The 18896-nt window shown below is 37.3% G+C and overlaps 3 protein-coding genes across 7 annotated transcripts; 2 read left to right on the forward strand and 1 right to left on the reverse strand.

Moving 5' to 3' along the window:
• The first annotated feature begins 425 nt into the window (after positions 1-425).
• LOC144198578 (T-cell ecto-ADP-ribosyltransferase 2-like) lies at positions 426-4151 on the forward strand. Of its 2 annotated transcripts, none has more exons than XM_077719670.1 (5): positions 426-555; positions 889-956; positions 1086-1157; positions 1824-2503; positions 3405-4151. In XM_077719670.1, the coding sequence occupies exons 3-5, from the start codon at positions 1104-1106 to the stop codon at positions 3496-3498; spliced, it is 828 nt and encodes a 275-aa protein (XP_077575796.1). In that variant the 5' UTR covers positions 426-555; positions 889-956; positions 1086-1103; the 3' UTR covers positions 3499-4151. The 2 variants fall into 2 exon arrangements, with proteins under 2 accessions (XP_077575796.1, XP_077575795.1); XM_077719669.1 differs by having other exon boundaries at positions 429-555; positions 803-956.
• LOC144198576 (neuromedin-K receptor-like) lies at positions 4015-11583 on the reverse strand. The gene is made up of 6 exons (XM_077719666.1): positions 11495-11583; positions 8966-9340; positions 7864-8052; positions 7632-7782; positions 5588-5784; positions 4015-5501 (listed from the first exon to the last, which is right to left on the reverse strand). The coding sequence occupies exons 1-6, from the start codon at positions 11497-11499 to the stop codon at positions 5267-5269; spliced, it is 1152 nt and encodes a 383-aa protein (XP_077575792.1). The 5' UTR covers positions 11500-11583; the 3' UTR covers positions 4015-5266.
• A 1274-nt stretch (positions 11584-12857) lies between these two features.
• LOC144197689 (N-acyl-aromatic-L-amino acid amidohydrolase (carboxylate-forming) B-like) lies at positions 12858-17289 on the forward strand. 4 transcript variants are annotated; one of them, XM_077718223.1, is made up of 7 exons: positions 12858-13095; positions 14088-14370; positions 14449-14641; positions 14967-15060; positions 15160-15267; positions 15804-15916; positions 16037-17289. In XM_077718223.1, exons 2-7 carry the CDS (start codon positions 14144-14146, stop codon positions 16229-16231), a joined length of 930 nt encoding a protein of 309 aa, XP_077574349.1. In that variant the 5' UTR covers positions 12858-13095; positions 14088-14143; the 3' UTR covers positions 16232-17289. The 4 variants fall into 4 exon arrangements, with proteins under 4 accessions (XP_077574349.1, XP_077574350.1, XP_077574348.1 ...); XM_077718224.1 differs by having other exon boundaries at positions 12858-13077; XM_077718222.1 differs by having other exon boundaries at positions 12858-13077; positions 14144-14370.
• Positions 17290-18896: the final 1607 nt, after the last annotated feature.

The following is an 18896-nucleotide window of genomic DNA, read 5'->3' on the forward strand; positions in this document are numbered from 1 at the left end:
AGGGTCCTGGGTTCAAACCCAGATCACGTCCACCTGTATGGGTTTTGCATATACTGGCAAGATATAGCAAGTCAGACACTGAATTTAGGCTCAGATGGGCCCTGCAATAAAAATTTGGTGTATTGAGAAAATTCTATATACTAAAAATCTGTAATCAGGTAATTATACAGGCTACAAAATAATACTAGTAAGTACTTAGATTAAAAAAATATAATAACAAATTTATGATATGAAAATTCAACAGAAAACTTATAATAAGCACCTAATAAAAATAACATAGATATATAAAGTACACTTTATAAAAAAAAAAGAAAGAAAAATGTGACGGGCCTTGGCAACTTGCAAAGACAGTGGGATCCATAACTGTGTTCCTCCCACATAAAATTAAAAATTGAGCTTTCAAGTGCATAGAAAGTGACGCTAAGCAGGCCTGTACTGGCCTGTACTGGCCTGTGGTAGCGAAAGAGGAAGGAAGTGTACTGAAGGTCAGAGAAGGAGGAATTCGACTGTTTTGTCAGGCTTCATCTCCAGGGAAACACTGAAAAGACACACCAGGTAAGACCAAGAGGTCAAACCTTTAAATTCCTTTATTTTTGCATTGACTTTTTTATGGTTTATTGGACGCTATAAACCCAATATTGCTGTTGTAACAAGGGTTACTGACTAGTGGGAAACATAAAAGATACTTTTTATCTACCTCTGTCCTTTTTAAAGTAGAGTATGGGTTGCCTTTATTTGCGTGAGCCAGTAGCTGCATCAAGAGACATAACAGCTCCTAATGGGGAGTTATTTCCTTCCACAGGAAAGGAAAAAGGAGTCGCCCTGGGTGATAATTTTTTTCGCTGGTCCTAGTGCTTTTCGACGAGGAATTCCTTTTTATTTTCGCAGGAATATTTCTCATTTCACACCTTGACGGTCTCACTAAACTCATCTACGCACGTCTATCCATCTCGGAGGTAAGTGGAAGTGAGTTTAGGGGACGTGACGCTTGTGGGACTGATAAGAGCTTTTGAGCCCACATTGTATACCAAGATAAGCAGATAAATTGACTTTTCCAAACTATTGAATGATTGTCTTCTTTTAAGCAAATACTCGAGGAAAAGATGATCCACATGAAGAGAGAATTGCTGGCGATCTTTACAATGCTCTACTGGACTGTGAGTAGGAAATTTTATGCATTCTTTACATTCCATTGGGTATCATTAAATTTTTAAAAAGGAAATAATTTGAATATTTATTTAGTTACTAATTTAAAAAAAATCTCAAGAGATTATCAAATCTTAATCGATTTCAAGTAAAAAAAGGTATTTTCTTTTAAATGTATAAAATAGAGTTGATTTCTTAAGTAAAATATATCTATATTTTTCAATGTATAAAATAGAGTTGAGTTTTAAATAATCTCATCTCATTTTATGAACAGCTTTATCCTCACTACAATCACAGGGGGGTGAGGTGTGGTTACCACCTAGGGCTTACAGTTCTGGGGTTGAGGGTTCGATTTCAGGTCTGGTCCTAACTGTTGGTGTATTCATTCCAGGCTTGTGTGGGTTTTCTCTGGGCACTACAATTTCCTCCTACATCCAGGGTAGCCCCCACCTGGTGCCCATAGTTAGCTCGTATAGTCTCCATCACCCTTGTGAGGATGAGCGGTTCAGAAAATGGATGACATTAAGGGCACTAGTCTAAGGCCATTGGACAAATTGCACTCCTTAGTCAAACCTGCTTAGAATGTTGGTTATGTAAAAACTGTAGAACATTGCTTGTCCCTGATAGTCCACCAATAGCACAAAAATATTTGTTCTTATTTCCACTTTCCTGCTAAGGTGAGCGCAGTTAAACGACTGGATATGGCCCCAAACGCTGTGGACATGTTGTATGAGGGCTGTGAGAAAAACACCATGGAGAAATTAATCCAATCCGATGTGCTAAGTAAAGAATTGAGCAATGACATTGGATTCCAAGGCTCATGGAGCGACAAATGTTCCACGCTGCTGCCAGGAGGTGTTAAGGAACATACGTCCGCCCTCTTGGCCTATGCTAACGGCAACAAGGGATTCAAGAAGGCCTTCAACGACGAGGTGGAGACTATGGGGTACAATGCCAGCACATATGAAGATCACTTCCACTATAAGGCCCTGCACTTTCTGCTGACCAACGCCATGAGCCTCACGTCATCCAAGACGTGTCGAAATGTTTACAGAGTTTCCGAAAGTCCTTACGAAGTGCAAAAGGATGCCCGGGTGAGATTCGGACGATTCACCACGGTGCAGTCGGACGTGTCTATGAAGGAGGACGTGGAAGGGGGAACCTATTTCAACATTACTACGTGTTTCTTCTTTAACTTGGAGGGCTTTTGCGGCCTGGCTGAGGATACCGCCATCTTGTCGCCCTCTGAGGAGTTCACTGTGAAGGACGTCAGGCAAGCAGAAGATGGTGACTACACCGAAGTCATTCTGACACACTCAAACCTAAAGGCTTCGCTTGAGTGTGAGGCTTCATCACGGTAAGGCCAGGAAAAATCCTACTTACTGCATTGTGATACCTCAAAATGCCCAGACTGAACATTTTGGTGTGCTTATCAGTATATACAGTGGTACCTCGAGATACAAGCTTAATACGTTCCAAGACTGAGCTCTTATGTCGATTTTTCCGTAACTCAAACGAACTGTTCCCATAGAAATTGACTAAAAACTAATTAATTATTAATGTATTATTATTATATAATTAATTTCCAACCATCTGAAAAAAACACCAAAAACAGGATATTAGATTGGAAAAACATTTTCATTTGTTCTAATTTGCCATCTATTAACAAAATAACAAATAACTAGTGGTCTAATAGTATACTCAAATGTGTTTAATAGTTCTATAATTAGACAGATTTTGCGGAACTAAGAGTGACAGGGGGCAGGATTTGTGCACGGCAATGCGCTCGTAACATAACAAAAACAAATTTAAATGAACTTGGATTACTTTTACTTGTATCTCAAATTGCTCGCATGTCGGGGCACTCGTATGTAAAGGTACTACTGTGCAGTCGAAGCTAACTTAACAAGAACCGATAAAAATCAGTTGACATGATCACCATGACTCAATTTTATTGTAAATTGTGGTTAAAATTTTTGGAGGAAGAACGTCTCGAAATTGGATACCATAATAGAGATTTCCAAAGAAAGTGATTGTGAAACAGAAGTGGGTACAGATTATTATTGTCATTAAAACACAAAAATGTTGACATTTTTTGTGGGTTTCATGACAGTTCTGTTTTCTTTCAAAAAAGACAATCTGTGACATGATTGTTTTGAATTATGGGTTTTGTTACTGAATGAATTAAGCTTCTAACTCAGGGCAAAATTGTACTGCTTGAATGTATGATAAGATATTGTTCTCTTTTGTGTTTTTAGGGCGCCGGCAGACCATGCCCCCCAGTGGTTGGGATTGATGCTCGTGTCCTTTTTCCTATTAATGACCTTCAGTCATGACTATCTTTGCTTATAAACAATGATCCTTTGACCAATTTACTGTGTGATGCGTACAGTGCTGTTAACAGTCTTCATATATATACTAATGACTTCATTTTTACACAAGGACTGTTAACTTTATTAATAAGAAAAAAAAAACGCCACCTAAAAAATGGATTTTAGCTTACTTTGGGTATTTTTGTCTGATATTTACAGGAACTTTGTTTGATGACTACAAATATTAAATACGAAAATGAGATGTAGCAAAAATTATTTGAGTAGGAGCTGATATTATTTCATTACTATGCATTTCATTTTAAATTGAATTGATTTTATTCTCCTTTAGCAGGTATGATTGATCTTTAAATGTGTAAAGATAATTTGAACTGACAATTTGTGGAGATTAAATGTGTATATGTGTCTTGCTAATATGACGGAGCTGACAATAATTTTACATCTACATCTTTTAAATCAATTATACTAGGTTTATATTGCTATCATTGATTTGCTAATATGCCTTTTAATTTTTAGCAAACATTTTTTTTGTTAAATGTGAAATTTTTGAATTGTTTTATTTTGTCTTTGAAGCTGACAAATTATATTGTACAAGTTTTATCTTGTATATTCTCTAACACTTAAATACCATTTTCATGTAAATAAATACATCTAACAGATATATTCCCCAATGAACCAGTTCTAAAGAATTGTATTTTCTTTCTTAATGCCCATTTTTTTTGCACTGAACTAACACAAATTTCTAGAAACGTAAACGAACTAAAGAAAAAAAACAAGAAAAATACTATTAGGTGGACCAGTAGACAAGTAAATGTAACAATAATAGTAACAGTGGCACCTCAAGTTACGTAATACTTTGAAATGCTTATTACTGATTCAAGATATGTAAAACTGTCCAACTTACAAAAGATTAGTTGAAATACAAGTGCAATATTTTAATATTGCGATAATTACGCGAGTTGATCTCCAGGGTTAGCATGCAAGACGGGCTCATTTTCCACTCACCTCAAACAGCAAGATTCAGGCAGAATAGCCTCAAGCACATCTATATTTCTATATTTTATCTTTCAAAATTTTGAGCCGACCTAACATGTTCTCCCCGGGCTTTGGTGGGTTTTCTCCAGGGATTCTAGTTTCCTCCCACATCCCAAAAACATGCAATGTAGGCCAGGGAAACACTTTCTGGATTTATGATTGGATTATTGAAATATATATTTATATATATTTATTATATTATTATTATGTATTATTTGTTGAAATATTTTGACAAATTATACCTGTGAGTGACGAGATACAGAGCACTGAAGAGATGAACTTTCAATTTTGATTTTTTTTGTGTTCTGGATTGTAAGCTCAATTTTAATGGCTTAATGAATGAATTCATTATTTTTGCTTTTTTTGCATACATATTTTATATGAAATTTGTATACTTTTATCATTTTTAAAAGTTTGGGGGAATCAGGAGGATCAAGATCATGGAACGGATTGTGTCAATTCAATGTCAAATAAAAGTTACGAAAAAACTTTTGGAACTAATTAATATTAATTAGTATAGAGGTGCCACTGTAGTAGTTATAAAATAAAATAGGAAAACCAATGTGAATTGACTATTAAGTGTTTCTGAGAATTGCTCCCATCCGATTTGATGGTAAATCCTGTAAATATAATACAGTAATTTAATCTGGATAAAGTTTTCAAAGTATCTTAGTCAAATACCATTAAAAAAAATGCAATATTCATGCTACAAATCCCCCAAATTATGCAAACCCTTGAAGTTGAACGCAATCATGCTAAGCAGCTTCCCTATCAGGCTGACGAATAAACTTTGGTCCTACTGTACGTGTGGTTTGGTGCGAACACACACTCTTGTCCTTGCTGAGGATGCTGGTCTCAACCCGTGAGAGCGTACACATGCTGCTGTGGCGGTCCGGTCGCCGCCGTCTATTTTGAAGCTCCAGCTCCTCGTAACTAGAAACCCGGACGAAGGGACACCAGCGGAAAACACACTTGAAGCCAGTCCGGAACCTGATTGGACACCGACACCCCAATGAAGTTTCAGAAGGCTTCTAACGTGAGTGAGCTGAGTAAAATAAGGCGGAGGGTACACTCACTTGCTATTAAGGCAGCAGTAGATGATAGGGTTGTACATCGTGGAGCTCATGGCCAGCCATAATACTGCCAGGTAGACCTGCTGGATGGCTTTCCACTTGTTCAGACGTCTGTTGAAGCCCGTCACTACGAAGTAGATGTGATAAGGCAGCCAGCAGAGGGTGAAGGTGACCACCACAATAATCATCATCTTCACAATCTGCAGAAGGATTTATAGGGTGAAAGGGACCAAATTATGGACGAGATACCACACTGACTGGTTTGATCAATGAAAAACGCCATTAATCCATCAACATCCCAAAATACACTACAGTTTCTCTTCTTTTTCTGCTCATTGATAGTTGATAGAAAATGGATGAAAACATTATGTTACAGAACACCTTATTTTCACAACTATAAGGCACACTTCAAAGTCTTACATTTTCTCCAAAATAGACAGAACACCTTAAAATCCAGTGTGCTTTACATATGGAAACAATTTTAATGTGTCATTCATTGAGGGTGCGCCTTATAATGTGGTCCGCCTTATAGTTGTGAAAATATGGTAAATAAAATACAGCATACAGTATCTCAGTGTATGAATTCTGTGATGAAAATCCAAGAAAACATAACATAAAACAGCAAACAGGTTTAACAACTTGCAGTGGTTATTACTAACTCCTACAGTGTAACAAACTACCAAACAAAACCACTAGCCGAAGTATAAATTAGAAGACATATTTTTGCAAATGATGTCACCAGAGTTTAAGGAACTGTTGATACCAAATCTCACTCCATATTAAGTTTTTAATTGGTACATTAGTTGTGCACCACAAAATATTGAGTTTGAATATTGTTTTGTATGAATGAATTATGAAAAAATATTTATGATTAAAAAAAGAAATCCCTTTAAATTGTAGTAACATTTCAAAAAACAACAACTAAAAATTCTGCATTATTTTGCTGCTTTGTTGTTCCTAAAAACCCAAAACTTTTTGGAAAACCCCCAATCTTTGTCCTCTGAAAATGACATGAACAGACCCAATTTTAGATCACCTAATCAGTGGTTTCTTTAATATAAATTGCCCATTAAGAGCTTCAATGGCACATGAAAAAGGTCTTCAGCACTCGTGAGCAAAAGGCTTTTATCTTCATCGGCTCAATTTTCCCAGCTAATTGTGCCTTTGATGATATTTGTTACCTGTCACGCTCTTTAAAATATTGCACCTGTCTCCTTGTCAAATTATGGAGCATAATTGAAAGCATTTGTAATGTCATTAACCGAAACCTATGTTCCTACCGGCATTAAAGATGAGTGCTCTTCAAAAGAATTCAAGGAAATGCTTTGGTTTTCCAAAGAATACTTGCACCCAAACAGTCTGTCAGGTGAAGCTGTGGCATTTGTTGTTATTCATCAATAAAATGTTCTCTGCAGGCATTAATCCTGCTGCTGTCTAGATAGAGTGTTACATCAGGGCAGCTGTGATTGCCCTTAATCCCATATCATCCAAATTCACTGCACTTTCCCTGGAAATATCAACCAAGCGAGACCATTTATGAGGATGTTGACAAGTTCATACTGAGTGTTGTCACTGAGGAGATTATCAATACAGTAATACGTTGACATACAAATTCCCCAACATACGCAAAATTTGGGGTGCAAATAAAATTCCGAGCAAATATTTGCCTTGAGATACGAAACAAATTTTGAGATATGAGCATACAAGACAAACCAGGGGACACGAGAGGCTGCTGATGATAACAGTGCACTGGCTTTCTCGCCACATCTACTTTGTGTAAAGATATCTACGTGCACTGGGCAGAGCGGTGCATTTTTTTCTTGCATCTCTGTTCTTAAATTCTGAAGTTTCTTGTAGATACTGTATATGTTACTGCCTTAGTGTTTAAAGGCCCCACTCAGCATTTAAACATGGGCGGAGGTCTGCACCGAGCAAGGTGCTATTCTAGTTTGTCCCCTTCCATTTGCAGAAGATCAATCTAATGTCAAATGCAATTAGCTTTTTATATTACCTGTAACCATCAAATAAGTAGGAATAATGCTTTTACCTTCCTTTTTGCTTGCAGCTGCCCGTGATAGTTATCAGATGTGTCTCCGGGGATCTCCCCTCCCCACAGGGTTACACCAATGGTTGAATAAGTGATAGCCATCACCAGTAAAGGCACCGCATACACCAGAACCGTCACGGCGATGTGGTACCTGTGGACACCGGCAAAAATAGGATCAGACATGCCATTTTGAGATTGAATAACACAAGGTGTCTATTGTACTTGGACTTACATGAAGGGGTCGTCTGCCACGTTAGGCCAGGCTACGTAACACAGGGTCCGGTCAGGGAGAACTCGAATTGTGGAGAAGAAGCCGAGGGGGAGAGCCAAGACGACTGCCAGACTCCAGATAATTATGATAACGGCCACCGTGGCTTTGGCTGACAAACGAGGCTTCAGAGGATGGATGATGGCCATGTACCTACATTTCATAGGAAGGAAAAAGTTGGTCAGAATATGTCTCCAAACTAATGATAATAGACACTCCCTAGAAAATGGATTGATGGATACATTTACAGATTCCCATTGAAATTATAAATTGGATTTCTTTAGGAAAGTGTCTAGGAAATGAGGACTTGTTTATACAATTAGCAAAATTTGAGGTTTCTCAGCCAGTCATACCAATTTAAATGATGTGGACGTCTTTTGCCATGAATTTCATGCAGTAAAGTAAAATACCATGACCAGAAAAATCTACTTTATCGTTACATGGAGCCATAATCAGTGTATTTGTTTTCACTCGTTCATTTTTCATTCAGTGCATCCTTATGAGAGCCGTGGGGGTGCTGGAGTCAACAATGGGCAGTGTGTGGGGTACACTCTGAATTGGTTGGTTGCAGCCAATCACAGATGTTTTTCATCATTTTCATTATTTTCTTTTAATTAACTTTGTACTGATGTAATAAATAAGAAATGACATTGATTAGCACTTTGCTCTCACACATTTGGGGTCCTGGTTCAAATCCAGGTTGGTGTTACTATGTGGAGTTTGCATGTTCTCCCAGGCTTGCATGGGTTTTCTCCAGGTACTCCGGTTACCTCCCAAATTCCAAAGACATGCATGGTAGGCTGATTTGACACTAAATTTCCCCTAGATGAGAGTGAATGATTGTCCGTTTATTCGTGCACTGCGATTGGCTGGCCACCGATTCAGCTGGGATAGGCTCCAGCACCCCCGTGACCCTACTGAAAATGAAGCGGTTCAGAAAATGAATGAAAAAAAACAAAGTCACTTGCTCCACAAAAGTTTAAAACGTCAACTTTTGAATAGTTGTACATGGAAGGATTTAATTCTAAGTGAAAGGTAGTTTATCCTCATCTTGAAGCAGTACTACCTGTCAATGGCAATCGCAGTCATGGTGTAAGTACTGGCAAACACCGCAGTGACAGGGAAGAAGTTGTGGAATCTGCAGTAGAGTCCCCCGAAGTACCACTCTCCATGCGCTGCGTAGATGAAGTTGACGAGCGTGTTGAAGGCGGCCATGGATGCATCGCATACCGCCAAGTTGAGGAGCAAATAGTTGGTGACGGTCCGCATGCGCTTGTGTGCCAGGATGATCCAGATGACCACCGCGTTGCCGATCAGAGCCACGCCGATAACCACGCAGTAAGCCAGAGCCCACAACGCCACTCGCCACGACGGCTGCACAAATGGATGAGCCCGTGGGCTTTGGCTGGAGACGGTGGTGTTCGCATCGGCCGCCATTCGGCTAAAAAATATAAAAAAAATATCAGGGTATACCTCCAAAGAACAGGAAAACACTGGAGATGCAATGCGTCCTGGAGCGGCCACTTAAATCAAGTAGTGTAAGCAAACCCCGCCCTGAGCAACTGTTAGTAATCGATCACACCTGGGAAAACTATATTTTAAAAGCGATCTGACAGATATTAAAAACTTTTGAGTGCCGTATCCAACAACAAATCTCAGTTTTGGTATCAGGACAAGTTTTCAAACTATATATGAATGATCCCCATAAAAAAAGAGGTATTAAGTCAATATATGCAATTGCCCCGCCCACGCCATTTACAGTTACGTACACTATTATGATCCCATCTCATCTCTCTCATCCCATTTTCTGAACCTCTTTATCTTCATTAGGGTCACAGGGGGTGCTGGAACCTATCACAGCTGACTCCAGACCAGGGGCGGGGGTGCTGGAGCCTATCCCAGCTGACTCCAGACTAGAGGCAGGGGGAAATTTTGAGGTATGTTTTATGGCCTAAAACATACACATTATCTCCAGATTTCATAATTACTTACAATCTGTCAAGGCACCCAGTGCCAAAAGCAGTAAAACAACATTAAATAATCTGCACCATGTTCTTTACTTTAAACGTGATTATCCCAAAGAGCACTAATTTAGCCTCGTCTACCCATCCACAAAATGTTCCATACTTCAGCATGCATATTCCTGTCCCACAAGAGGGAGCCTGCACACCACTTGTGGAACTAATAGTATCTTTACTTTGAAAATCCCTGGCATCCATTTGTGACTGAGCCCTGGAAAATACTATTTATATATCCATTCAATGCCTAGAGTACATGCAACAGATCCCAACAAAGTATTCAACAATCAGTAACAAATAGAAATAAAAATCTTTGTATTCAGAAGAGCCAAAAAAAGAGCTATTGGCACTTAGAAAAGACAAAATTTGCAAAATCTCTACATTTGACTAACAGAGAGGGAACAAAAATGAAATACCAAGAGTAAAAGTAACCAAAAATACTACAAGTCCAGTTACTTTAAAAAGTACAGTAACAAAATCTGTGTTTTTCTCTGTGAAGTTCCCCTCTCTATTGAAGCAAATCTCACTGAGCTTGTTTTAGGGATTCCATACTAGTACATACATACACCCCACTTGACAGCTGTGTAAAGTCGACATGATGAAACTATGTGCACCAATTCACTGTACATACTCGGAGGGGGGGAAACTAACCCCCCAGTAAGGTCAAAAAAGATGTTTTCTTCTCAGCAAGACCTCATTACCTCTTTTGGGCCACTCCCCACCTTAAATGTCAGCGTTCTGTTCCGCTCCCCACACCTCCTGCTCCCACGGATAAAAAGGTTATGGCCTCTGAAGTTCATACGCGGCATTCCTAATTCTTCCTCTGCCACATGAATAGGTCAGGTGTAGTTTAATCTCAAGGGGAGGCACATGGGGAGGAAATTTGAATGGTGCTACATCAAACAAAGCGCTCTTAACATGTAGGGGGGGGGGGGGGGCTTATTAATTCTTCAACCGCAAACATGAGCATTTGGATTTTATACCTGACTGCAATTACTTTGTTAAGACAGAATCTTTTACAATATATCTCCATGCATTATTATACTACCGAGGTACAAAATTCAACATCATCAAACCTCCAAAGGGCCTTGGCAAAAGTTTAAATCACATAAATGAAAAAAAAATGCTTATTTTTTGCACCATAATTTGTTAGAAAACACTTTTTAAAAATCTAGTATAAATACATATTTATTTATTTAATAAGTATTTATTTTATTAACTTATTTATTACCATTTAATTTATGTCTTTTCTCGTGTCTGTATTCTCAACTTCTTGCTACTGTGACAAGGAAATGTCCCGAATACAGGATAAATAAAGTTATTTAATCTAATTTAATCTAATACATGGACAAAAGCAAGAAAGTTACAATCAAGTCACTTCTTCGAAAGGATTAAATTCCAAATGAAGTGGCAAGTACGTCACATAAGCTTTTCTCTTTTAGACAAAAGACATGAGGCCTTAAACATAAGGTTTTGAGACTTACCAAAATATACATTGTCAGGTTTAAGACCATATACATTCAATAATATCGGAGCAGGGGAAACACACAGCCAGTCGTGATGAGAATTTAACTCACTTCATATGAAGGAGGAAGCTAGAATAGCCAGAGCAGAAAGATGTGTCTATTTTCCCGAATGACCGTTTGGAATTCCTGGCAACTCCCCACAGACAAACTGGTTTGTGACAGAGACAAACTTAAGGCGGGAAGAAGTAGACAAAGAAATGGGAGTGTCGTGATAGATGACATTCCCTTAACTAAAAGGTGTCATGATGGAAGTTGCCACTGGGTCATGCAAAATTCTATTCTAGTGACTACACTATATAAACCAAAAGACATAATAATAAGCATAAAATACATTCATACTTCACATACATCAATGGCAGACAGTGTTCTATCTGAGGTATAAGCACGAATTAGGAAGAAACCAGAAGTCAATCAATACAATTTCTATGCAAGACTTTCGGTGAGAACAGAATTAAATCAAGTGTTTAAATGACCGTCCTACTAGCCATCAGCAATCGTCACTAGAGTTCAGCGCAGCTGCTTTTCTGCATCATTTACTTTCAAAAGAACTTTGTCAGTATTTGACATCTCATCTCAATATTGACAGTTCACTCATTTTAAAAATCTTAACAAATGTGGGTGTTGTCATTCATTAATTCAGCAAAATCTGACATAATGCATAGAAATTAAAGAGCAATGTTATCCATTATAACTCACCATAGGAATTCATCCATCCATCAAATTGGGACACTGTAAAATGATGAATAAAAACAGAATACAATGATTTCCTTATCTAATTCAACCAATAGTAATCAGAATACAAAACAAAACAATGGATTTTAAAGTTAAAGTGAACCTCCAGGCTACACAGGCACCAATAATTTCACCATTAACTAATTTACTTTGACAAAAAAAAATGAAATAGAAGAAAAATGTAAAACACAACAAAGGTGATCACTTACAAAATTAAACAACTGATCTTTGTAATCTATTCAATTAAGCAGACATTGAAAATTATATCGAATTCAGTTTAGAATTGCATTTTATAAAATGTCCAAATTCATAGATCTATTAATAAATAATAATTCAAAAAAAAAAACTCTTCCAACCCAAATAGAAAAGAATCAGTTGGGAAAATGACTTGTGCAGTGGTAACAGAACCTACTTTCTTGTGCCAGAAGACATCACAATTTAAATTCTTTGCATGTTGTCTCTCGCCCTGAAATGTGGTATGTGCAAGAACAATATTCCACCATGGACCCTCATACCAAGTGTATAGTGTTTGGACTGATTGCTGAACAGAGGTAAATGTTTACAACTCTTCAAGTCATGCACATAGTTTCTTAACAATACTGGATTAACTTTTAGAAGTGGTTTAAGGGGACAAACAGAGCGGCACCTACTGGCTTTAATACGAGACAATATTGCCTCTTACATCACAAAGTGAAATGTGAGCTGTGAGAGGAGGGCCTTCGCAACCCAAGTCAGCAAGTAGAAGGACCGGATAACAGAACTGTGAACTATAACCGGGGCCGAGTCTCTGCTGTCTGCTTTTTACCACCACATGCCGCATATCAAGCGCTTAATGTTTCCTGAGGGGCGCAAGTAGACGGACAATATCACACTGAAGCAATACATTTTCATTATTTATGGAGGTGGGTGTGGACGGACAGGTAAGGAAAATGTTGCATAGTATTTTAGTTTAGCAGAATGTTGCAAGACCAGTAGTCATAATTCAACTTGACTAATGGACAGCAGAGCTTTATGTATTTCCATTATGGATACACTTTTCTCAGCTGGATCTGTAAGCATGCTCCAAAGCAACATTTAGAAAGTTTGAAATGATGAATTGTGACATTGATTGAGTCGTTTTTTTAGGACAGTGCTCATGTCTGATTTTGGAGAAATATGTACAAGTTTTTATTGCTTAGCTTGATCTCTTTAAAGAGCAGCTGTATGTTCCCCCCCAGGCGCGTGCTGGATATTTTGCAACAATGAGCATGTGACCATTGCAAGACCAGAAACTTGGAATGGCGCTTTCATCAACTTTAATGGGATGACATACATGACACTAGTTGTTAGACTGGTAGCTTCATTAATCATTTACTAAACTTAAGGTTGTCACCAATCTTTTATAACAATTATACTGTCAAAAAATTACTTCAACGTCCAAGTAGCACCATCATGACCAACATGAAAATACAGTTGCAATAAATGCAAAAGTATTAAATAAAGACAAGCAGAGGTTTGTATCATAGCCACCAAAGATTGCCGTATTTTCTGGACTATAAATTACATCGGAATATAAATCATGCCGCCATAAAATGCACAATGAAGAGAAAAAAAAGTCCCATTAAAGTATCAGTGACGTGCCAACCCAAATTGTGCAACAAAGTGCAAATAATTGTCCTGGGATGAATATGTATCTGAGAATAATTTCACTAGGTCAACAACTCTAAACTGAAGCTCTCCACAATGAATAGATAATCAGACAAACTGAAGTTTAGAGTTTAACCCAAGTTATGCACTAATAAGTTAATGGCTCACTATTTGGTAGCAGCAGCAGCACAGAATGGTGATTAGGTTTTCTAAACTTTAAGGTTTAAGGTTGGCCCTAAAATTTCTAAAGTCTTCAGTCAATTTGTACTGTGTTTTTGCATCATAGAACAACTCAACGATGCCAAAGTAAATGGGACAAAATCTGACCTTTCATCGACACAGATGCAGCACCTCACTCTCCCACCACTGTCTCGCTTTGCCGTTTGCGGCGGTACGCACGGCAATGAGTTGACGGGTGTTTACGTGGTGCGAGAGATGGAGAGAAAAAAGCCAGCTAAGGTTGGCTCTACAACAGTAATGACTATCCTGTCAAATCCGGAGGCAATTGGAGTGTGCAAACGATACGTGGAAACAGATCTCAATCGTTGCTTCCGAGATGCTATGCTGAGGTACGTTTCAACAGTGAAGAAAAATGCTCCATTAATATTTGGACATTGCTCAAATGTTGCATTTTCTTGACTTTTAAGTGCACCGCTCACTGCCATCTCGCCATACGAGATGAAGAGAGCCCATGAGTTGAATGCTCTGCTTGGGCCAAAAGGAAGTCCACAAGCTGTGGACTTACTTTGTGATATCCACAACACTACCGCCAACATGGGCCAGTGCATCTTCTTTTATGGTTTTGATTGGATCGCCCTGCACATTTTTAAATATGTACAGGTAATCGCACACTGCTGAAATACACTCGCCCCCGTCATATCGGAATTTGAATGTTGTGGAAATGTTCAATGTACAACACGGACATCATAAACTTATACAAGGTTAACAAAAGGCATATTTACTATAACATTCATAACTAGCACAATTTCAAGGTGCAAGGTCAAAGGTTACAGGGGTACCTAATTGGCCATAAATTGTTAATATTTGTCCATATGTCCATAGTCAGGTCATAGTCTGGAAATTCCCATTGGATTTGACTTAATTAACTTATCTAATTACTTAATGGACCATAATGGAAAAAAGTACAAAATATTTGTTTTTTCAGAGTAAAACATCACATGGGCCCGTCAGAGCAATACAGTGCAATGTGCCAGATTCAGAATCCTATTCTCTTGAATCTGTGGCCAAACATGGTTTTGGTATGTATGCAATTATATGCCAAAATGTTTACATTTTCATACATGTAATGACTGTTTCCTGGGATATTCAAATGTTATTCTTTTTCTTGTCATGTACAGCTTTAGAGGTTGGACCTCAGCCTAACGGAGTGGTTAGAGCAGACATCTATAACATGGTCACAGAAACGCTTGATCTCATTATGGACTGGCTTGAAAAATTTAATTCTGGTAAGCTTATTTTAGGGGCAAGGGATGTGCAATGTTGCAAACAAAGTAGCAATATCATCATATTTTCGTATAAGGCGCACAGAAAATGAATGGGCAATCATAAAAGGTACTTCATATAAGGTGGACCCGATTATAAAACACAGTAGTAGAAGTGGATATATCCGCTAGATGGAGTCGTGCTAGTATTAGTAGAAGTCAGGGGTTGTCTTCTTCCACTAGATGACACTAAAGTAGTAGTACAGTCGTACCTTTACTTACGAAATAAATTGTTTCCAGTGCTTTTTTTCACAACATGAAAATTTCGTAAGTAGAGGTGTAATTTATATATAAATTCTCTCATTCGTCCTCACACAAGTACAAACTAAACCCTTTAAAAATGGTTGAAGTGTCCCAATTTTATATGAAAGATGTTAGGAAACACACAAAAAGTGAGAGAAAATTATAAGGAACTGATTTATTGATGTCTTAAAATAAATAGAGCATTTGAAAGATTTCTGCTCCAAGTCCAAGCGGTGAGGTAATTATCGATTTAACAGGAATTACGTTCGAGGGCGGTGAGGTGGAGGCATTCTGTGCGACCGAGCCCCTCGACTACCCGAGAAATCCCACTACCAATGAAGTCACTGCTGCAATACATCCCGAACTTCAGGTATAACATATCTTGTTCGGTTGCTAACTTAGTTTTTGTTTTTTTGGCTTTCAATATCCCTCATGATTCAGCATATCTGGGCTATATAAATTCCTAATACTGTCTTGTCTTCCTGTGCAGGACAATGACTTTAAGGTTCTTTGTGCTGGGGACCCCATTTTCCAGTCCTTCACTGGGGAGACGGTCAAGTACAAGGGAGAGGAGACCTACCCTTTTTTTGTGAATGAATGTGCCTACTACGAGAAGAAAGTTGCCTTTTATTTAGCGCGGAAGATCAGTATTCGCCTCCCATCCATTAGTGTGAAGACAGACTGATATTAATAAATAATTTTGATTTAAACAGTGGATGATTATGATTATGTTTCCTTTGAGAAACAGAAGAAAGTTAGTTAGTAGATAACTATGTTGAATACATACAAAGATGTTTGATCATCAATATTGAACAGTTTAACATTGAAGTCCACACACTATTTCCCAGCAAATCGGTAGACTAAGTATTACTCACTTATAGTGAAATAACCAATGTCTAACAAACTAGATATTTGTTTGAAAACAAGTGCTGTTAGAAACAGTATAGATGTGGCCTAACATTTCAAATAAGTTGAAGGAGCAAATATTTCTTATGCTATATTGACCAAACAGTGCAATTTTTTTAACTTTCTACTGTTACAACTAAACAAAATAAGCCAACAAGTGTAAAGGATATGTATACATATTTTACAGTCATAATAAGACTACAATACATTCCACATTGCCGTGTGTTGTTGGCTCATCAAGGTGACTTTTTACTGTTTTTTTTATCTGTATATGTTTTTTACTGAGGTCAAATACAGTCTTAAAGTCCTAATGTTTTTCTGATTTGGAATGTTCAAGATGTCCTAAGTCAGAGATGTCAAACCCATTTTGATTGGCGGGCAACATTCATGCTAAATATCAGATCAAATTTGTTCCTCAAAGTAAACATTTTGGACGTCTAGCGCCGTTAACGGCAATATCCACAGCCAGTTTAATTGAATTGGACATCTATTGCCGATAATGGCAGTCAATGAGTAAATTTTGTGCCCCGTCTTTGTCATTTTAAGGAGTTAACAGGTCACCTGTAAGTTTTGGATAATTTCATATTGTTTTTTTTGGTAATTTTCCAATTATGCTTAATTTGGGGTAATTCCAAATTGTTTCCTATTGGTTTCGGAGCATTTCAAGGTTCACTGTATTAATCTACATGAAATCTAACTTTTACATGCTAATTCTAAATATATATATAGAAGATTTTTTGGCAATTCCTTCTTTGTATGAAAAAATGCATTTAAAAATCCAGTTTATTTTAGAACTGTACTTGAATATAAATGAATAAAACAATGTGACATATGAAACTGCATATTCAACCTTTATTTTGGACCCATTAAGTATATTGATATTGTCAGTTATTTCCAAATTCGTTATTCCAGAATAGGAGGACATGGGACTTAAATATTGTCGAAAAAGAAACCGTTACGTTTTTATATTCTGCTACTTATTCAAAGGTTTATTAACTCAGATTACAGATGAATGGTAACATTTTTAATCCGTGATTTATATTGTGTTTACAATACTTGGCATAATAACAGCAACAGGATTTATGTCAATAAGTAAAGATAAAAAACAACAACATTGCATGAGAGTAGAAAAATGGCATTCCAAATGGTATTTAAGAATTATTAATTACTAAAATCAAGCATTAATTTTCCATTGTTTACATGGAAAAGTATATTTAGTACTCCATGTTTTGGTATTTTGCATGTGCTTTATTTTGAATTTTATAGGTTGAACATAAAATTTCCTCCAATTCTGGAATGACCAACATACACAATGCAAGTCTTTTTTAAAGACTTTAACAAAATTAACAACGCACTACATTTTAAGTGGTTTCAACAAAAGTAAAATATAATATGAAAGAGCAATCATGTGTTTTCCGTATTATTGAAATAAAACAATTTCAACAATTAAGTTTAACGGCAAGAATAAACAGGCTAAAGCATAAGAATAATATTTATTTTTTAAATCAACATCTTTAATCTGGCTGAAATTGTAAATGTGCTATTGATAGAGAAAAGGTTAAAAGGCATGGTGTAGAGCAGCCATGAAACCGATGGCAACTAAAATAAAGGCAAGCATCACAGCAGCACAAGCAATAAATAATCTAGCATGCACTTAGGAGAGAAAAAGGCTACATGGATGCAATAAAGTAAAGAAGTAATACCACAAATGGATTTTATGTAGTAGATATTATCAGCACTTATGATGATTGGCTACAAACATAGTGCATCCTGAAAGAATTTACTGTTTCCCTTTTCCTTTTTATCTTACAGCCTAATTCCAAAATGAAATAAAAGAAAAGCACTTAAAGCTCCACACACGACACTCCATAATAACAAACTTATTTTTAAATTATTTTCAATACATTAAAAACTAATTTTAACAGTTTTTTTAAAAGTATGAATAGACTTCGCTGAAAACAGCATCAAATCTTTTTCAATACGATGCCACAAGCTAGGCACAAATTTGAGCCCATTTCATTTTTGCAGCACCTCGTAAACTTAATCAGGTTAGTCAAGGGGAGCACCGATGCACATGCATTTTTTTTTGATAGATAATTCTAGAGATTTTCAATGTTGTGTTCCAGGCATTGGCTGAACCACTCAAGGAACTAAAGGACTTTCCCTGAATTGTTTTCAAGCCACTTCTTTATGGTCTTGGAAGTGTGCTTACATAGATTAGAAGGCAAACCTTCTCCCCAGCCTGAGATACTGAGCCTCTGGTACAGGTTTTATCCAAAATGTTTCCTCAATTCAGAATAGCCTCCTACTAAAATTTCCCAACAGAACAATGCTACAACTATAATGCTTCATTTTATGGATGCCATGTGCCTTTTACCAAGCAGAGGCTTGCATATGGTCACTTTTCCATACATGCATGATTTGTGGGGATGGTGGCTTCTCTT

This window comes from Stigmatopora nigra, chromosome 6 (genome assembly GCF_051989575.1).
Source record: "Stigmatopora nigra isolate UIUO_SnigA chromosome 6, RoL_Snig_1.1, whole genome shotgun sequence".
Classification (NCBI taxonomy): domain Eukaryota; kingdom Metazoa; phylum Chordata; class Actinopteri; order Syngnathiformes; family Syngnathidae; genus Stigmatopora; species Stigmatopora nigra.